The following is a 19304-nucleotide window of genomic DNA, read 5'->3' as shown; positions in this document are numbered from 1 at the left end:
TCTCTAATTTTAAAGGTAGGTTTATTTTAACAGTGAGAGACAGAATAACATCAAAATACAGAAAAACGAATTTCAAAAAAGTTATGAATTGATTTGCATTTTAATGCGTTAAATAAGAATTTAACCCCTTAGTACTTGGTGGCAAAACCCTTGTTGGCAATCACAGAGGTCAGACGTTTCTTGTAGTTGGCCACCGGGTTTGCACATCTCAGGAGGGATTTTGTCCCACTCCTCTTTGCAGATCCTCTCCAAGTCATTAAGGTTTCGAGGCTGAGGTTTGGTAACTCAAACTTTCAGCTCCCTCCACATATTTTTTATGGGATTAAGGTCTGGAGACTGGCTAGGCCACTCCAGGACCTTAATTTACTTCTTATTGAGCCACTCCTTTGTTGCCTTGGCCTTGTGTTTTGGGTCATTGTCATGCTAAAATACTCATCCATGACCCATTTTCAATGCCCTGGCTGGGGGAAGGAGGTTCTCACCCAAGATTTGATGGCACATGGCCCTGTCTATCGTCCCTTTGATGCTGTGAAGTTGCTGTCCCCTTAGCAGAAAACCACCCCCAAAGTACAGTATTTATCGGTGTATAACACGCACCCCAATTTTAGGAGGGAAGTTTAAGGAAAAATCTTACATTTTAAATAAAGAACTTTGAAGGAAAATTAGGGTCACAGCTCATCAATGCTCCCTGCTCAGTACCCATCTGCAACCATTAAATTGACCAACAATACAGCCTGCTCAGTGCCCATCTGCAGCCTCACCTTTCCCATCATTGCAGCCTCACCAGTGTTGGATTATCCCTGGTGTCTTATGCCGTGTACACACGGGCGGACTTTTCGGCATCAAAGGTCCGATGGTCTTTCCGACAGACTTTCAACGGACTTTTGACGGACTTCCGACGGACTTTCGAATGAATGGACTTGCCTACACATGATCACACAAAAGTCCGACGGATTCGTACGTGATGACGTATGACCGGACTAAAATAAGGAAGTTCATAGCCAGTAGCCAATAGCTGCCCTAGCGTCGGTTTTCGCCCGTCGGACTAGCATACAGACTAACGGATTTTTCGACCGGACTCGCATCCATCGTAAAGATTTGAAACATGTTTTAAATCTAAAGTCCGTCTATCACAGTGGGGACAGATCACAGTGGGGACAGATGGCACTGACGTCACTTTTTTCATTTTTTTTTTTTTACTCACCGCTGCAGCGGTTAGCTCTCCCTCCTCACATGCTGTCTCTGTGCGAGGAGGGAGAGCCGGCGATGAGAGATGATCTCATATGTTTACATATGAGATCATCTCTCATTGGCACCACCGATCGCGCTGAAATCGGCCGCTATGATTGGCCATTTTCAGCGATCTGTGACTGGCTGTGTCCAAGGGACACGGCCAGCACAGAACTTTCCCGAGCGCGCACCGTGGAAGTAAACAGGAGGACGTCCAGGGACGGCCTCCCGGCAGTTAGCGTCCGCGCTGCAGCTGTCTTTCGGCTATAGCATGGGTGCGAAGTGGTTAAAAAAGAAAAACTGAAATATCACATGGTCCTAAGTATTCACACCCTTTGCTGTGACACTCATATATTTAACTCAGGTGCTGTCCATGTCTTCTGATCATCCTTGAGATGGTTCTACACCTTCATTTGAGTCTAGCTGTGTTTGATTATACTGATTGGACTTGATTAGGAAAATGTCTATATAAGACCTTACAGCTCACAGTACATGTCAGAGCAAATGAGAATCATAAGGTCAAAGGAACTGCCTGAAGAGCTCAGAGACAGAATTGTGGCAAGGCACAGATCTGGCCAAGGTTACAAAAAAATGTCTGCTGCACTTAAGGTTCCTAAGAGCACAGTGGCCTCCATAATCCTTAAATAGAAGATGTTTGGGACAACCAGAACACTTCCTAGAGCTGGCCGTCCGGCCAAACTGAGCTATCGGGGGAGAATAGCCTTGGTGAGAGAGGTAAAGAAGAACCCAAAGATCACTGTGGCTGGGCTCCAGAGATGCAGTCGGAAGATGGGAGAACGTTGTAGAAAGTCATCCATCACTGCAGCCCTCCACCAGTCAGGGCTTTATGGCAGAGTGGCCCGATGGAAGCCTCTCCTCAGTGCAAGACACATGAAAGCCGCATGGAGTTTGCTAAAAAACACCTGAAGGACTCCAAGATGGTGAGAAATAAGATTCTCTGGCCTGATGAGACCAAGCTAGAACTTTTTGGCCTTCATTCTAAGCAGTATGTGTGGAGAAAACCAGGCACTGCTCATCACCTGTCCAGTACAGTCCTAACAAATAAGCATGGTGGTGGCAGCATCATGCTGTGGGGGTGTTTTTCAGCTGCAGGTACAGGACGACTGGTTGCAATCGAGGGAAAGATGAATGCGGCCAAGTACAGGGTTATCCTGGACGAAAACCTTCTCCAGAGTGCTCAGGACCTCAGACTGGGCCGAAGGTTTACCTTCCAACAAGACAATGAACCTAAGCACACAGCTAAAATATCAAAGGAGTGGCTTCACAACAACTCTGTGACTGTTCTTGAATGGCCCAGCCAGAGCCCTGACTTAAACCCAATTGAGCATCTCTGGAGAGACCTAAAAACGTCTGTCCACCAACGTTTACCATCCAACCTGACAGAACTGGAGAGCATCTGCAAGGAGGAATGGCAGAGGATCCTCAAATCCAGGTGTGAAAAACTTGTTGCATCTTTCCCAAAAAGACTCATGGCTGTATTAGATCAAAAGGGTGCTTCTACGAAATACTGAGCAAAGGGTCTGAATACTTAGGACCATGTGATATTTCAGTTTTTATTTTTTAATACATCTGCAAAAATGTCAACAATTCTGTGACAATATGGGGTGCTGTATGTACATTAATGAGGAAAAAAATTAACTTAAATGTATTTAGCAAATGGCTGCAATATAACAAAGAGTGAAAAATGTAAGGGGGTCTGAATACTTTCCGTCCCCACTGTATATATATATATATATATATATATATATATATATATATATATATATATATATATATATAGATTAAAAAAAGGTAATGGGGGGGGTGAGTTACTGATATGGGGGCAAACCTTTATATCAGTGTCCCCTTACATTATTGTATTCACTCCCCCTTACATCAGTGACCCCCCCCCCCCCCCCTCAGACTGGACTGGCGGTGCTGTCACTGACCTCCTCTCAGGTGCACCTCTCAGGGCTCAATCAGTCGTCTTTAGCTTGGTGCCTCTGGTTTTATCCTATTAGTCTCCTATCCATAGTCCACACATGCCTGACTTTTCCCATGATCCCCTTCCCGGTGGTGCTCCCATTCTTGACTCCTCTCCAGACTCCCTCAGAGACTGCAGACATGATATAAGACAAGAGATGGTCAGAGGTTACGGACATGATACAAGAGATGGTTAGAGGCTGCGGGCATGGTACAGGAGATGGTTAGAGACTGAGGACATGATATAAGAGATCAATGCAGCCTCACTAATGCCCATCAATGCAGTCTCACTGTGCCCATCAATGCAGTCTCTGTGCCAGTCCATGCAGCCTCACTGTGCCCATCCATGCAGCATCACTATACTAATCAATGCAGCCTTACTGTACCCATCAATGCAGCCTCACTGTGCCCATCAATGCAGCCTCACTGCCCATCAATGCAGAATCACTGTGCCCATCATTGCAGCCTCACCGCGCCCATCATTGCAACCTTACTATGCCCCTTATTGCAGCCTAACGGTGCCCATCATTGCAGCCTTACTGTGCCCATCATTGCAGCCATACTGTGCCCATCATTGCAGCCTCACCGTGCCCAACATTGTAACCTCACCATGCCCATAGTTGCAGCCTTACTGTGCCCATCATTGCCATCTCACCGTGCCCATCATTGCAGCCTTATCATGCCCATAATTTCCACCTCACCATGCCAATCATTGCAGCCTTACCATGCCCATCATTGCAGACTCACCATGCCCATCATTGCAGCCTTACTGTGCCCATCATTGCAGCCTCACCGTGTTAATAATTGCCACCTCACTGTGCCCATCATTGCAGCCTCACCGTGTTAATAATTGCCACCTCACTGTGCCCATCATTGCAGCCTTACCGTGCCCATGTGATAGACAGAACACAGCATCTATCACACGAGCTGGTCTAGGAGGAGGGTGGGACGTTTGTTACAGCGCAGGATAACATTTCACACTGAGCTCTGTGACACAGCGGTCTCCCGACTCATGCTGTGTGACAAGAGGAGGAAGAGGGAGGGGAGCCCCGCAGCCACAGCATAACTCAAAGCGGCCCCAGGGCAGGCAGCCTACCAGGAAATGTCCCGGTAGGCCATCCGGCCCTCGATACTTTGTGGCATTTGCGTAGTAATGGCTTTCTTCTGGCGACTCGACGATGCAGCCCATCTTTCTTCAAGTGTCTCCTTATTGTGCATCTTGAAAGAACCACACCACATATTTTCAGAGAGTCCTGTATTTCACCTGAAGTTATTTGTGGGTTTTTCTTTGCATCCCGAACAATTTTCCTGACAGTTGTGGCTGAAATTTTAGTTGGTCTACCTGTCCGTGGTTTGGTTTCAACAGAACCCTCATTTTCCACTTCTTGATTAGAGTTTGAACGCTGCTGATTGGCATTCTCAATTCCTTATCTTTTTATATCGCTTTCCTGTTTTATACAGTTCAACTACCCTTTCCCGCAAATCCTTTGACAATTCTTTTGCTTTCCCCATGACTCAGAATCCAGAAATGTCAGTGCAGCACTGGATGAAAGATGCAAGGGTCTGTCAGGAGTCCAGAAACTCATTGACCTTTTATACACACACACTAATTACAAGCAAACAGATCACAGGTGAGGATGGTTACCTTTAATAGCCATTCAAACCCCTTTGTGTAAACTTGTGAGCATGTTATCAGGCCAAAATCACCAGGGTATGTAAACTTTTGATCAGGGTCGTTTGGGTAGTTTCTGTTTCCATTGTAATTTAAAAAGAGTAAACACAGTTGATTGATAATTAAAGGCTTCAGCCAAACACTAACAACGAGTGAAAGAAATGTTTTTGTATTATCATTTATATTCTCAGAAAAATGGCCAAGAAATCATAAATTCTGCCAGGGTATGTAAACTTTTGAGCACAACTGTACTTACCTATTTTCAGGCCACTCTGGTCCGGTCACATGATCCGGCTCACCTGTGTCGGTCAACAACAGCTACAGGGGAGAGGAATGAGCGCTGACAATGGATGGGCAATAGGAGACAAAGAGGGATGTCACCGCTCCCAGGCATTACCAACTGCTGTCAAGTCTCTCTTCTCTCCTATAAAGCCGGCGATGGTTGACACAGGGGAGATCACATGGCCAGACCAGAGTGGCCTGAAAATAGGTAAGTATACAGATCTTTCTTACACAGGTTATTCAGCATAGGTGTTAGGGGGGAGAGAGAGCATTTTTAAGAGAAGTTAGGTGTTGCCTGAAATTCCAGTAACGGGAGCCAATGGCTCCTGCTGCTATCAATCTGTCTAATGATGAAAGAGACAGCGGCTCCCTGTTTCTTGTCTGGTCATTAGCCTAGGCTTATGAGATCATGCACAGCTCTCTCTCTCACTCTAGTGAGAGTTTGCCAGGAAGGGAGGGGGGATGAGTCATAAGAGGGCCAATGAGAGCTGCAGGGCTGCAGAGCTGGAGGTGTGCCTCTGTAAATTCAGGAAGTGAACAGGCAGCAGCTTCAGCTGCCCACAGTTAAAATGGTTGCAGCCAGACTTAGTGGAGGGAGATTTCTGCAGCATATGTGTCAAGTACAGAATCACAGTATATATAAAATAATATGCAAAGCGGCTGGAGGGAAGCTTCAGAATGGCAAAAATGTTTTTATTACAAATTATGTGAGCAGACTGCGGTTCCTCTTTAACCATTTCAGCCCCGGAAGATTTGGCTGCTGAATGACCGGGCCATTTTTTGCGATTCGGCACTGCGTCGATTTAACTGGCAATTGCACGGTCGTGCGACGCTGCACCCAAACAAAATTGATATCCATTGTTTTTCTCTTGAGAATAATCATTGGCCTTAGTTTGGCGCCATCAGCTGTACATGCTAGTACCACTGTAAAACTGGACTTCTGTTGTTTTAATGAACACAGCTTTTGAATTGACTGTTTTATTTCCAACCATATCAAAATTCATAGGAGTTTCATCCATATTTCCGATCTGACTTAACGCAGTCATGTTTTTTGCGCTGTTGTATTACATGTCGATGGAAATTACTTACTTTGCCATTCGAGATCTGCAGGTAATGTTTGTGCAATTTTGGTCTTTTGCCTCAGTACCAGATCATGTCTTTCCAAGAACCTCATACACCAGGATATAGTGGCCTTAAATCGCACTGAAGTGCAAAAATCTGTATGTTGTTTGGTGTCACTACAAAGCCATTGTGACCATGCTCCTGCACCATGTCTGCTACATGCTTTTCAAGTTCTGGCCAATGTGGGGTGTCTCTTCTTAATGAACACTTACCTCTTGGCATACTCTTTAATGCATCTTACTTTGCTTTCCAGTCTCGGAGCATCTTTTCTGTTACTCCATATTGTCTTGCAGTTATTATGTTCCTTGGCAAAGTTTACAACTTTGAGCTTGAAACTGGCTTCATGTTTTCTTCTTCTTGCTGGAGCCATGATGGGGTCCTGTCTATCAGCCATTTCACACTAATCTGAAATCCGCCAGGTATTGTAATCTGTCGGCTATTACCACTGTATTATCACTGTTATGAAGTCAATAAGGAAACTGGTGAACTACAACTCCCAGAGATCCCACAATTGGTAGGCAGCAACAATGGCCAGTGAATCCTCTCCTCCAAAGCACCAGAAATCATATTATATAAAGGGGAGATCTGGAGCTGGATGTGCAGTAATACTGCATGTACAACAGTGCGAGGTACACTGAAGAATACAGTATACACCGCTGAGCCAATCACGGCAAGCGATGTATTTTATTATTCTATTAATTAATATAAAGCCTGCTCAGATTGGCCGAGGCTGTGACATCATCAGCCCGCGCCTCTCTGACTCACTGTATGTAGCCTGCTCGGATTGGCAGAGGTTGTTACTCCAATCCCAGCAGGCTCTGTATTCATTAATAGAATCCATCGCTCGCCGGGATTGGTTCAGCGTTGTATACTGTATGTATACAGTATTACCGCACATTCAGCGAGCATCCAGGGGGCTGACATCCATCTGGCAGCTGGTGACCCCCGCTTCACACCAGGCCTATAAGACGACCCCCGCTTTTTGGCTGTTGTTTTACGTGTAAAAGGTCGTCTTATACACCGGAAAATACGGTATATTCTTTTTTTCTCCTTTTTGTTTTTCTCTTTTGAAAAATTAAAAAAAAAAACTATTAAAAGAGAATCCAATCTAATGAAAATTTTTACTACCCTGGATAGGGTTGCCACCTTTTTCTTCAAGTCAAACCCGAACACTTTAGCGGCGCACAGCAATTTGTTTTTTATAGTATATACTATACATATATTTTGCTATTAAATAATATTTCTAATCATATGAAGTTAAAAACAAGAGTCCCCTTCACATCAGAGTCCACAGAGTTCCCCTTTTACATCTGAACTCGCAGAGTTCCCTTTCACTGTAAGGGAGGACTCTGCAGACTCTGATGTAAGGGAGAACTCTGGAGACTCTAACATAAGGGATGCTCTGGGAACCCTGATTTGAGGGTTGAACACTGAGAACTCTGATGTACGGAGAGTACTCTGATATAAGGGGGAACACTGTGGCCTCTGGTGTAAAGCGGAAATCTGATGCAAGGGGTGCTCTGAGAGCCCAGATTTGCCTTAGTGTACTCACTCAGAGGCAGGAGAGAGAAGGGGGAGACTTCAGTTACAGATAGGGGATGGATGGTGAGCTCACTCACCCCTTGGCAGTCAGCACCTCTCATTCAGATGTATCTGAGGCTGCTGGACTTCAAATTTCCAGCCCCAACTTTACTATTATGAGGCACAGCGCCAGGGATTGGAGTGTGGGCAGACACAGAGGGGTAGGGGCGGGAGAAAGAGGTGCAGATCGAGCCCTCTTCTCCTCTCCTGTGTGTGTGTGTGTGTTGGGGGGGGGGGGTTAGTGCTGGCTTTGGGCAGTGTGAAAGAGTGTAACAGACATTCTTCGTTTAGACAACTGCAGCCAGCAACCCTGCTGGGAAGCCATAGTCCCGTCTGAATAATGTGTCCGGGTTTCAGTCAGTCTGAAACCCGGATGCATGATTCCAAACCCGAACTGTCCGGGTGAATCCTGGACAGGTGGCAACCCTAACCCTGGCCCAAAGTAGGGAAAACACTGGCTATTGGCTGCTGAGACCCCTGAAGGTTGCATAATAAGTACCAAGGGGCAGTGGCGGCTGGTGGTATATTTTTTTTTGGGGGGTGAAAATCTATCTGCCGACAAACCCCCCCCCTCGCACCCTGGTCAGTCTATCGGTCCATCGCCCCTGCACTTACCTCATCTAGGTCACGGGCTTCTTCTGGACGGTGGGCGGCGGCTTCACCCTGCATCTCCTCCTGCCTCGGCTTCATAGCGGTGCGGCTTTCCCTGCGTCACCTCCCTCCTCCTCCTCAGCGGCCAATAGGACCGCTTCTCCTCTTGGCCAATCAGGTCTCAGGACCTGCTTCCTGAGCTGGGATTGGCTGGGAGAAGAAACAGGAAGACAATAGCAAATATTAATTCGCTATTGTGACACAACTGCACCCCGAGCCCACCCTTCTTTGAAGCCAATTAGAGCCTTCCGGCTTTACTCACGTGCTTCTAAAAAAAAAAAGCCCATTGGAATCCATGTGTCCGGTGCCCTGCATGTAAATTAGAGGCCGGGGGCACATGGATTAGGGGGGTGGCACCCCTGTGCTCCATATGAACGGGCTGCTGCTGCCAAGGGGGCTGCATGAGGGTTGTAGGTTGGACATCTGGGATGTAAAAGATATAAAGCTGCAACTGTAGATGTAGATGAAGCTCATACTCACTTTGAATGTTCATCTTTTCAGGCAGGCTTTGGGTTTTAAACTCAGCCTCACAGGTGAACTCCATCCCATGTATCTCTGGGGTGACCTCCACGGTACAGGTGACATTTGGGTAGTTTCCTTTTTTAGGGGTGCAATCTTTGATCGTTGTGTTACCCTTGATGACAAGTTTAACATCTGGGTAGTCATTGTAGGGTAAAGTGCATGTAATGGACGTGTCCTCATCTTCAATGATATTCTCTTCAAAATGCAAAACAGGAATTGGCAGACTACCTGAAAGGACAAAATATTCCATTATAAGAATGTATCGCTGGTTCCATTCATTCAACACAGTAAAGACTAGTGGTTTAAGGCTTATGCAAAGTTTTCTGGGGTACAAATAATGTATTCTGATTAGACCCTCAGGCAAGGTGCTTTAATAGTTTATTAAAGTTTATGTTAAACCAATCGCTAAAATCTTACAGAAACTTACAAGATCTTACCATTTTCGCCCCTGTTCCTTCCGGGGCCACGGACTCCGGCTCTGTGACTGGCCGGAGCCGGGTGACGTCACTCCCGTGCATGCGCATGACAGCAGTCAGTCACGGGACTTGCGCTGGGGAAGAAACGTCACGGAGGTGAAATATCTCCTAACTAAACGGCGCACGTTTAGGAGATATTTCCACTACCTATAGCTAGGCCTTATTCTAGGCTTACCTATAGATAAAAGACAGACAGAAGGGTTTCCAACCACTTTAAAGCAGTATTAACCACTTGAAGACCGCAATACATATATTTACATTGCGGCTTTAAAGTTGTATGCCGGAATGATGCCTGCAGCTACAGGTGTCACCTCAGTATTAATTTTTTTACAAGAGGCAATTGACTTATGTAAAAGCCACCCAAGCTGCTTATTAGCTGCTGGATTGCATTACAGGTAATAGGAGATGTCACCCCCCCCTCCCGATGCCAAACTCAGAACTTAAACTGACGGTTCCACCAGCTTACCATAGAGCCATTGGAGGACCAGAAGGTCTCAGATGAGCTCTCTGGTATCGGAAATCGGAAGCAACGAGTACTATCACCACTTCTGTTTCCCCGAACATAAACAGCGTAATTTTTATAATCTTGAAAGCATTTGACCACACAAATCTTGGCATCTGTTATCTCTTCATAAAAAGTACCTGTGCTCCCTTTTGCTGTCACAAATGAGGTTTACATTCCTTGTGACAGCAATAAAAGTGCTAATTTTTATTTATTTTTTTTAAAGAAACAGTGTAAAACATTTTTTTTTAAAGCACCCCTGTCCCCTCGTACTCGCACACAAAAGCAAGCACAGGTGTTGGCCGTGCACGCATACGTAAACAGCAATCAAACAACACATCAACACATGTGAGGAATTGCAATGAACAGCTGAGCAAGAACAATAATTCTAGCACCAGGCCTCTTCTATAACTCTCCACTGGTAACCTGTAAAGGCTTTCAAAGCATCGCCTATGGAGATTTTTAAATACCATGGTTTGGCGCCATTCTGTGAGCATGTGCAATTAAAAACATGACATGTTAGGTATCTTTTTACTCTGCATAATGCCATCTTTTAGATTTTGCCAAAAGGGGTATTATATTGTGTTTGTGTACATTTAAAATTCATGTAATTTACCGTATCTTGTGTTCGAACAGTAGCAAATTTTGCATTCGAAAAACCGCGCAACTGCGCAAATATCGTGTGACATAAAAAATTGTAAAACACACCATTTTATGCTCTAGGGTCTCTTTTAAATACATATATATATATATATATATATATATATATATATAATGTTTGGGGGTTCTAAGTAATTATTTAGCAAAAAAAAAATGATTTTTAAATTTAAACTAAAAGTGTCAGAAAAGGCCTTGTCATCTGATTCCCACAGTTAATGTCCCTTTAAATAACGGCCCAAACAAACTGTTTACTGCACTAACAGGTGTGCTTACTGGGCATGCTGTATTACCTGAATGTACCCTCAGCTACATACAGCATACAGCGCTGTGTTCTAGAAGTGGGTCAACGACTTCCCATCTCATTCCTTTGAGCGGGGCTATAATCTATTTACAATAGGTCTGACAAAAGTAAAAAAAAAAAACCTTTTTCTAATGACCAGTGTTCGTTTTAAAACAAGTGTTCCTGTAGATCAGGGATATGTAATTAGCGGACCTCCAGCTGTTGCAAAACTACAAGTCCCATCATGCCTCTGCCTCTGGGTGTCATGCTTGTGGCTGTCAGAGTCTTGCTATGCCTCATGGGACTTGTAGTTCTGCAACAGCTGGAGGTCCGCTAATTGCATATCCCTGCTGTAGATTTACAGTGCCTTAAAAAAGTATTCATACTCCTTGATATTTTCTACATTTTGTCATGTTACAACCAAAAATGTAAATGTATTTTATTGGGATTTTATGTGATAGACCAACACAAAGTGACACATAATTGTGAAGTGAGAGGAAAATGATAAATGGTTTTCCAATTTTTTTACAAATAAATATCTAAAAAGTGTGACGTGCAGGGAAAAAGTTGTGGAGAAGTTTAAAGCAGAGTTAGGCTAAAAAAAATATCCCAAGCTTTGAACATCTCACAGAGCATTGTTCACTCCATCATTCGAAAGAGTATAGCACATACTTGGGCAATCTTAGAAGAAAACCTGTTAGAGTCTGCAAAAGACTGGAGACTGAGGTGGAGGTTCACCTTCCAGCAGGACGAAAACCCTAAACAGTCAGAGCTAGAATGGCCCAAAGTCCAGACCTAAATCCAATTGAGAATCTGTGGCAAGACTTGAAAATTGCTGTTCACAGACACTCTCCATCCAATCTGACAGAGCTTGAGCTATTTTGCAAAGAAGAATGGGCAAAAATGTCACTCTCTAGATGTGCAAAGCTGGTAGAGACATATCCAAAAAGACTTGCAGCTGTAATTGCAGCGAAAGGTGGTTGTACAAAGTATTGACTCCTTCCACTTCACAATTATCTGCCACTTTGTGTTGGTCTATCACATAAAGTCCCAATAAAATACATTTACATTTTTAGTTGTAACATGACAAAATGTGGAAAATTTCAAGGGGTATGAATACTTTTCAAAGCACTGTAAACGGTACATTTTATGCTATATTTTCGTCTGTGTATACTGACACTAAAATTTTGGGGTTTTTTTTTGCAAAAGAATAATAAAGCTATTTAGAAATGATATATATATATATATATATATATATATATATATATATATATATACACATACACACACACACACACACACACACTTTTGAGCTTTTTTTGTATATATAAACAAAGCAAAACAGTTTAAGTTATAATGGTAAATAAATAACATCGAAAGATTGGCAGCAAAATAACAGCTAAGAAGAAAGGAAGACATTTTTTTATTTATTATTCTTTTTTTTTTTTTTATTATTTACTTGCAAGGTTAAGCCTAAACTGAATTAAAAAAAAACAACTATTCTACACTGACCCAAAAACATTGTAATCTTCCGGTGTAGCTGGGGTTAATAGTACCTAGGAACCTGCCATATGCACTCATCAAGTGTGCCGACATGCCAACCTTTTCTGCCCACCTCCTCCATTCATAAAAGCTGTACTTCCATCAATTAAAAATCTATCTATCTATCTATCTATCTATCTATCTATCTATCTATCTATCTATCTATCTATCTATCTATCTATCTATCTATCTAGATTAAATAGAGGGAAAGACTGGAGTTTGACTTTAACAATCCAAGCTTCCAATGATGCAGGAAAAGTTTTCTTCAGTGAAAGTCAGTGTGAAATGTGTTTGCCAGGAAGTCTGTGTTGATAGATATAATATCAATTGCTTACAATATTCAGCTAAGACAATCATGCAGTAATACATAATCAAGTGTGGATGTTTTTCCATGCTCACAATTAAATACCATTGTTTTATTTTATTTTCAGGAAATAACTTATTTATGCATCTGGTTTAAGGATTTGGCAAGTTCCCCATGTGCGGTTTAGTTTGCGTTCCTATTATAAATTAGTTATGGCATTTTGTTATTGCTATAAATAAGCAGGACTACATTCTCCCATGCAAAATCTGGACATGTTTAAAGCTCACCACGCACTTTACAATCTGACTGTACAATCTCCTATGCCCAGGGCCGATCCCAGGCGGGTGCACGGGTGCAGTGCACCCAGGCGCCAGAGAGGTGGGGTCGCTGAAGCGCCAGAGTGCTCCCCTCCCTCCTCCTCCTCCTCCCCTCCATGTGCAGAAGTAGCTCTGTCCGCAGCGCTGTGCTTTACACTGCTAGAGCCCGTCCCCCCTCCCTCCTCCTCCTGTCAGAGGAGAGCAGCCGCCGGAGATCGGAGCGGCTGGTCTCTGTGTTGAGAGAGACCAGCCGCGCAGTGACTTCACTGGGGAGGGGGGGCGGCCCGTGCCTGCAGCCTGACACAGGTTCCCTCCTCTCTCCTCCTCTGTCTCTCACTCCCGCCTAAGCTGCTGCCTGGCTGTCTCGATCTGCTCTTCACCCGGGCGGCGGGGCTGCACACTGTCCTCTCTAGCTGCCGCCCGGGTGTTAATGTGTCTGTACTGATAGGGGGAGGTTTGTCCCTGGGGGTCTGTACTAATTGGGGGGGGGGTTGTCCTGGGGGGTCTGTACTAATGGGGGGGTTGTCCTGGGGGGTCTGTAATAATGGAGGGGGAGTTGTCCTGGGGGGTCTGTACTAATGGAGGGGGGGTTGTCCTGGGTGGTCTGTACTAATGGAGGGATTTGTCCTGGGGGTCTGTACTAATGGAGGGGGGTTGTCCTTTGGGGTCTGTACTAATGGAGGGGGGTTGTCCTGGGGGGGTCTGTATTAATGAAGAGGGGGTTGTCCTGGGGGGGTCTGTACTAATGAATGGGGGATTTATCCTGGGGGGTCTGTACTAATGGAGGGGGGTTTCTCCTGGGGGGTCTGTACTAATGGAGAGGGGATTTGTCCTGGGGGGGTCTGTACTAATGGAGGGGGGATTTGTCCTGGGGGGGTCTGTACTAATGGAGGGGGGTTTTTCCTGGGGGGTCTGTACTAATGGAGAGGGGATTTGTCCTGGGGGGGTCTGTACTAATGGAGGGGGGATTTGTCCTGGGGGGGTCTGTACTAATGGAGGGGGGATTTGTCCGGGGGGGTCTATACTAATGGAGGGGGGTTTTTCCTGGGGGGTCTGTACTAATGGAGAGGGGATTTGTCCTGGGGGGGTCTGTACTAATGGAGGGGGGATTTGTCCTGGGGGGGTCTGTACTAATGGAGGGGGGATTTGTCCTTGGGGGGTCTATACTAATGGAGGGGGGTGTTTGTCCAGGGGGTCTGTACTAATGGAGGGGGGGTGTCCTGGGGGGGTCTGTACTAATGGAGGGGGGTTTGTCCTGGGGGGGGTCTGTACTAATGGTGGGGGGATTTTTCCTGGGGGGGTCTGTACTAATGGAGGGGGGGGTGTTTGTCCGAGGGGTCTGCACTAATGGAGGGGGGGTGTCCTGGGGGGATCTGTACTAATGGAGGGGGGTTTGTCCTGGGGGGGTCTGTACTAATGGAGGGGGGGGTTGTCCTGGTGGGGGGTCTGTACTAATGGAGGGGGGTTTGTCCTGGTGGGGGGTCTGTACTAATCAAGGGAGATTTGTCTTGTGGGGGTCTGTACTAGTGGAGGGGGGTTCTCCTGGGGGGTCTGTAGTAATGGAGGGAGTTTGTCCTGGGGGGGTCTGTACTAATGGAGGGGGGTTTGACCTGGTGGGGGGTTTGTACTAATGAAGGGGGGATTTGTCCTGTGAGGGTCTGTACAAGTGGAGGGGGGGTTCTCCTGGGGGGTCTGTAGTAATGGAGGGGGTTTGTCCTGGGGGGGGTCTGTACTAATGGAGGGGGGGTTTGTCCTGGGGGGTCTGTACTAATGAAGGGGGATTTGTCCTGTGTGGTCTGTACTAGTGGAGGGGGGGTTCTCCTGGGGGTCTGTACTAATGGAGGAGGTTTGTCCTGGGGGGTCTGTACTAATAGAGGGGGGGTTTGTCCTGGGGGTCTGTACTAACGGAGGGGGGTTGTCCTGGGGGGTCTGCACTAATGAAGCAGGGGTTTGTCCTGTGGGGGGTCTGTACTAATGGAGGGGGCTTTGTCCTGGGGGGATCTGTACTAATGAAGGGGGGGTTGTCCTGGTGGGGGTCTACTAATGGAGGGGGGTGGTTTGTCCTGGGGGGTCTATACTGATGAAGGGGGGGTCTGTACTGAGAGAGGGGTTTATACTTAGTGGGGGGCCTGCACTGACGAAGGGGGGTCTATACTTAGTGGTGGGGGGTCTGTACTGAGGGGCGACTAAAGTTGGTGGAAGGGGGGTGACACCATGTTATACCGCACCTGGTGACACCAACCCTAGTGACGTCACTGCAGCTGCGGGCTCTTCTTTCGCCCCTTCCCCTTCCTCTCCCTCTCCTCTGCACGTGCACTGCTATAATAGTGAGCGGCGCTGGCCAGCACAGCCTCGCACTATGTTTCTTCCCCCGCCTTCATATCAGCCAGGGAAAAAATAGAATAGAAAAAGGAGCAGAGAAGAGGATTGTGGGACATGTAGTCCCGAGGACTGGCAGTCCCACTGTAACACGGAAACTGCAGCCCACACAGCAGGCTCAGCTGAATGGGAGAGAGAGAGATACAGGAGCCTGGGAAAGCTTTCAGGGAAACACACCCAGGACTCCAGAGGGAGAGGGCAGTGCTGAGGGAACACCATCAGAGAGGAAACCCCACTGCCCTGCGCCACCAGAGGGAAAGACACACAGCCTAGCACCATCCCTGGCGGAGAAAGGAATGGAGTCACTGCCAGAATACAGATCTGGGTGCTACCCAGCGGAGTCGCCACGGGCAATTCAGAGTGAGCTGACTCCTGATCAGAGGAACCATCGCTGGGTCAGGTGAGAGGGCCGATCGGCCATTATCTACTAACGTCCATAGGAACTGCAGTCTCTGACCATCTCCTGTATTATATCTGCAGTCTCTGACCATCTCTTGTATAATGTCTGCAGTCTCTGACCTTCTCTTGTATCATGTCTTCAGTCTTTGACCTTCTGTTGTATAATGTTTGCAGTCTCTGACCTTCTCTTGTATCATGTCTTCAGTCTCTGACCTTCTCTTGTATCATGTCTGCAGTCTCTGACCATCTCTTGTATCATGTCTGCAGTCTCTGACCATCTCTTGTATCATGTCTGCAGTCTCTGACCATCTCCTGTATCATGTCTGCAGTCTCTGACCAGCTTCTGTACCATGTCTGCAGTGTCTGACTGTCTCTTGTATCATGTCTACAGTCTCTGACCATCTATTCTATCTTGTCTGTAGTCTCTGACCATCTCCTGTATTATGTCTGCAGTCTCTGACTGTCTCTTGTATCATGTCTACAGTCTCTGATCATCTCCTGTACCATGTCTGCAGTCTCTGATCATCTCCTGCACCATGTCTGCAGTCTCTGATCATCTCCTGTACTATCTCTGCAGTCTCTGATCATCTCCTGTACCATGTCTGCAGTCTCTGACCATCTCCTGTACTATGTCTGCAGTCTCTGACTGTCTCTTGTATCATGTCTACAGTCTCTGATCATCTCCTGTACCATGTCTGCAGTCTCTGATCATCTCCTGTACCATGTCTGCAGTCTCTGATCATCTCCTGTACTATGTCTGCAGTCTCTGATCATCTCCTGTACCATGTCTGCAGTCTCTGATCATCTCCTGTACCATGTCTGCAGTCTCTGATCATCTCCTTTACTATGTCTGCAGTCTCTGATCATCTCCTGTATTATGTCTGCAGTCTCTGACCAACTCCTGTACCATGTCTGCAGTCTCTGACCATCTCCTGTACTATGTCTGCAGTCTCTGACTGTCTCTTGTATCATGTCTACAGTCTCTGACTGTCTCTTGTATCATGTCTACAGTCTCTGACCATCTCCTGTACTATGTATGCAGTCTCTGACCATCTCCTGTACTATGTCTGCAGTCTCTGATCATCTCCTGTACCATGTCTGCAGTCTCTGATCATCTCCTGTACTATGTCTACAGTCTCTGATCATCTCCTGTACCATGTCTGCAGTCTCTGATCATCTCCTGTATCATGTCTGCAGTCTCTGATCATCTCCTGTATTATGTCTGCAGTCTCTGATCATCTCCTGTACCATGTCTGCAGTCTCTGATCATCCCCTGTAGTATGTCTGCAGTCTCTGATCATCTCCTGTATTATGTCTGCAGTCTCTGACCATCTCCTGTACTATGTTTGCAGTCTCTGACCATCTCCTGTACCATGTCTGCAGTCTCTGACCATCTCCTGTACCATGTCTGCAGTCTCTGATCATCTCCTGTATCATGTCTGCAGTCTCTGACCATCTCTTATAACATGTCTGCAGTCTTTGACCGTATCCTGTATCATGTCTGGGGACTCTTTCTAAAAGAAGCCCTCTCTGTGTGCATCAGAGAGACTCCCCTCCAGGTCTCATTAGTGTTCTCTCTTCCTGTATTTTCTTTATTGTTAAGAGATCATGGGAGGATTTCAGGGTAACAAAGACTTCTTAGGGGAGCAGCTCTGTATTTGAGTTGTTGCCATAGAATCATTTGTAAAGGGGAGGAGTTGGTAAGATGACCACGCCCATGTGGGGGCGCCAGAAATATTTCTGCACCCAGGCGTCTGTGACCCTAGGATCGGCCCTGCCTATGCCAACGACTATGTAGTATGAGGGACAACCTGATTGAATACAGATTGATTGAGTAGTTTGGGTAGGTGCTGATATAACATTGTTTTGGTAAATCTAAAGTGGATTGTAGAAAGATTTTAACTCGTATTTTCTAAAGGCGAAGTTTTAGCCCTCTATAGGTCATCATTTTATTGTTACGCAGGAGGTCTTGTGTTAGAATTATTGCTCTCACTCCGGCATGTGTGGCGATGTGTAACATATAAATCGCAATCAACGTTTTCACACTTTCAGACTGACGCATGCGTTTACGTGTGTATTGGTGGGGGGGGGGCGTAAAAAATATTTGTAGGGGATTTTATGTGCTTGGGTGAAACTATTTTTTGCAAAAAAACAAAACTTTTTTTTACTTAAAAGGGTTGTAAACCCTTGTGTTTTTTCACCCTAAAGGGGTTATAAACCCATGTGTTTTTTCACCTTAATGCATCCTATGCTGTGACCGGCCCCCCAGCCCCCCGTTTCACTTACCTGAGCCCTGTATTTCTGTCGGCGGAGATGCGCTCTCCCTCTCTCCACAGGGTCCTAGCTCTTGATTGGATAGATTGATAGCAGTGCAGCCATTGGCTCCCGCTGCTGTCAATAAAATCCAATGATGTAGGCGCCGGGCCCCAGTCCGGCATTCGTGTCTATGGATGCAAATGCTGGACTCAGGAGCACGCCCGCAAGGTAACCCCCCCCGGGAGAGCGCTTCTCCTAGTGGTTATCTGATGTGGGGAGGAGCCGCCAGGGGACCCCAGAAGACAAGGTTCGGAGCCACTCTGTGCAAATCGAGCTGCACAGTGGAAGTAGGTATGACACGTTCGTTATTTAAAAAAAAAACAAAAACGAATCCTTACAATCACTTTAATGCATCCTATGCATTAAGGTGAAAAAACTTCATGCTCTTCCTCTCTGCCCGGGGTTCTTGGCTCTTGATTGGATAGATCCAATTGGACATTGGCTCCTGCTGCTGTCAATCAAATCCAATGACGCAGGCGGCGGGGGAGTGGGGCCGAGTCTGGCATTCTGTGTATATAGATGCAAATGCTGTACCCGGGAGCACGCAAGGTAACCCCCCAGGAGAGCGCTTCTCCTAGGGGCTTTACCGATGCGAGGAGGAGCCGCGAGCGCCGCTGGGGGGGACCCCAGAAGACGAGGTTCAGGGCCACACTGTGCAAAACTAACTGCACAGTGGAGGCAAGTATGAAATGTTTGTTATTTAAAAAAAAAAAAAAACGAAGGTTTATTGTCACTTTAACTTTTTTGACCCAGAAGTGACATCATAGACGTCGCTTTCTGGGTCACAAGAAGGGGAGGAGAGCGGACAAATGTCCGCTCTTCTCCTTCCCCTCCAGCTGCCATCACCCCCCATGTCAATCCCGGGCCGGCAGATAGGAAAGCGGAACCCTGAAAACATGGCGGGGCGCAGTGGCGTCACCAGATTGTGTGTGAAACCCCTTTTGTTGGACCTGGTAGCAAAAGGGTTTAAGTAGTATGGCTTCCCTTTAAAAAAAATACTTGCGCTGCAGCAGCACCTAATTATAAATGCATTTGCACATACTGTACACTTTTCATCTTAATCTCTCTTTAAGTCCCACAATTACC

At 46.2% G+C, this 19304-nt stretch overlaps 1 protein-coding gene across 1 annotated transcript in view; it reads right to left on the bottom strand.

The window, feature by feature from the left end:
* The window catches only part of LOC141133284 (intercellular adhesion molecule 5-like), an 82046-nt gene that overhangs the window by 23586 nt on the left and 39156 nt on the right, over window positions 1–19304 (bottom strand). Inside the window, exon 2 of the mRNA XM_073622558.1 lies at window positions 9002–9271. Within this exon, the coding sequence (XP_073478659.1) occupies window positions 9002–9271 (270 nt within the window). The remainder of the gene's footprint in view (window positions 1–9001; window positions 9272–19304) is intronic.

Source organism: Aquarana catesbeiana, linkage group LG03, assembly GCF_042186555.1.
Source record: "Aquarana catesbeiana isolate 2022-GZ linkage group LG03, ASM4218655v1, whole genome shotgun sequence".
Taxonomy (NCBI): Eukaryota; Metazoa; Chordata; class Amphibia; order Anura; family Ranidae; genus Aquarana; species Aquarana catesbeiana.
Note: the sequence above shows the minus strand (reverse complement) of the source record. Positions and strands in the feature narration are given on the sequence as shown.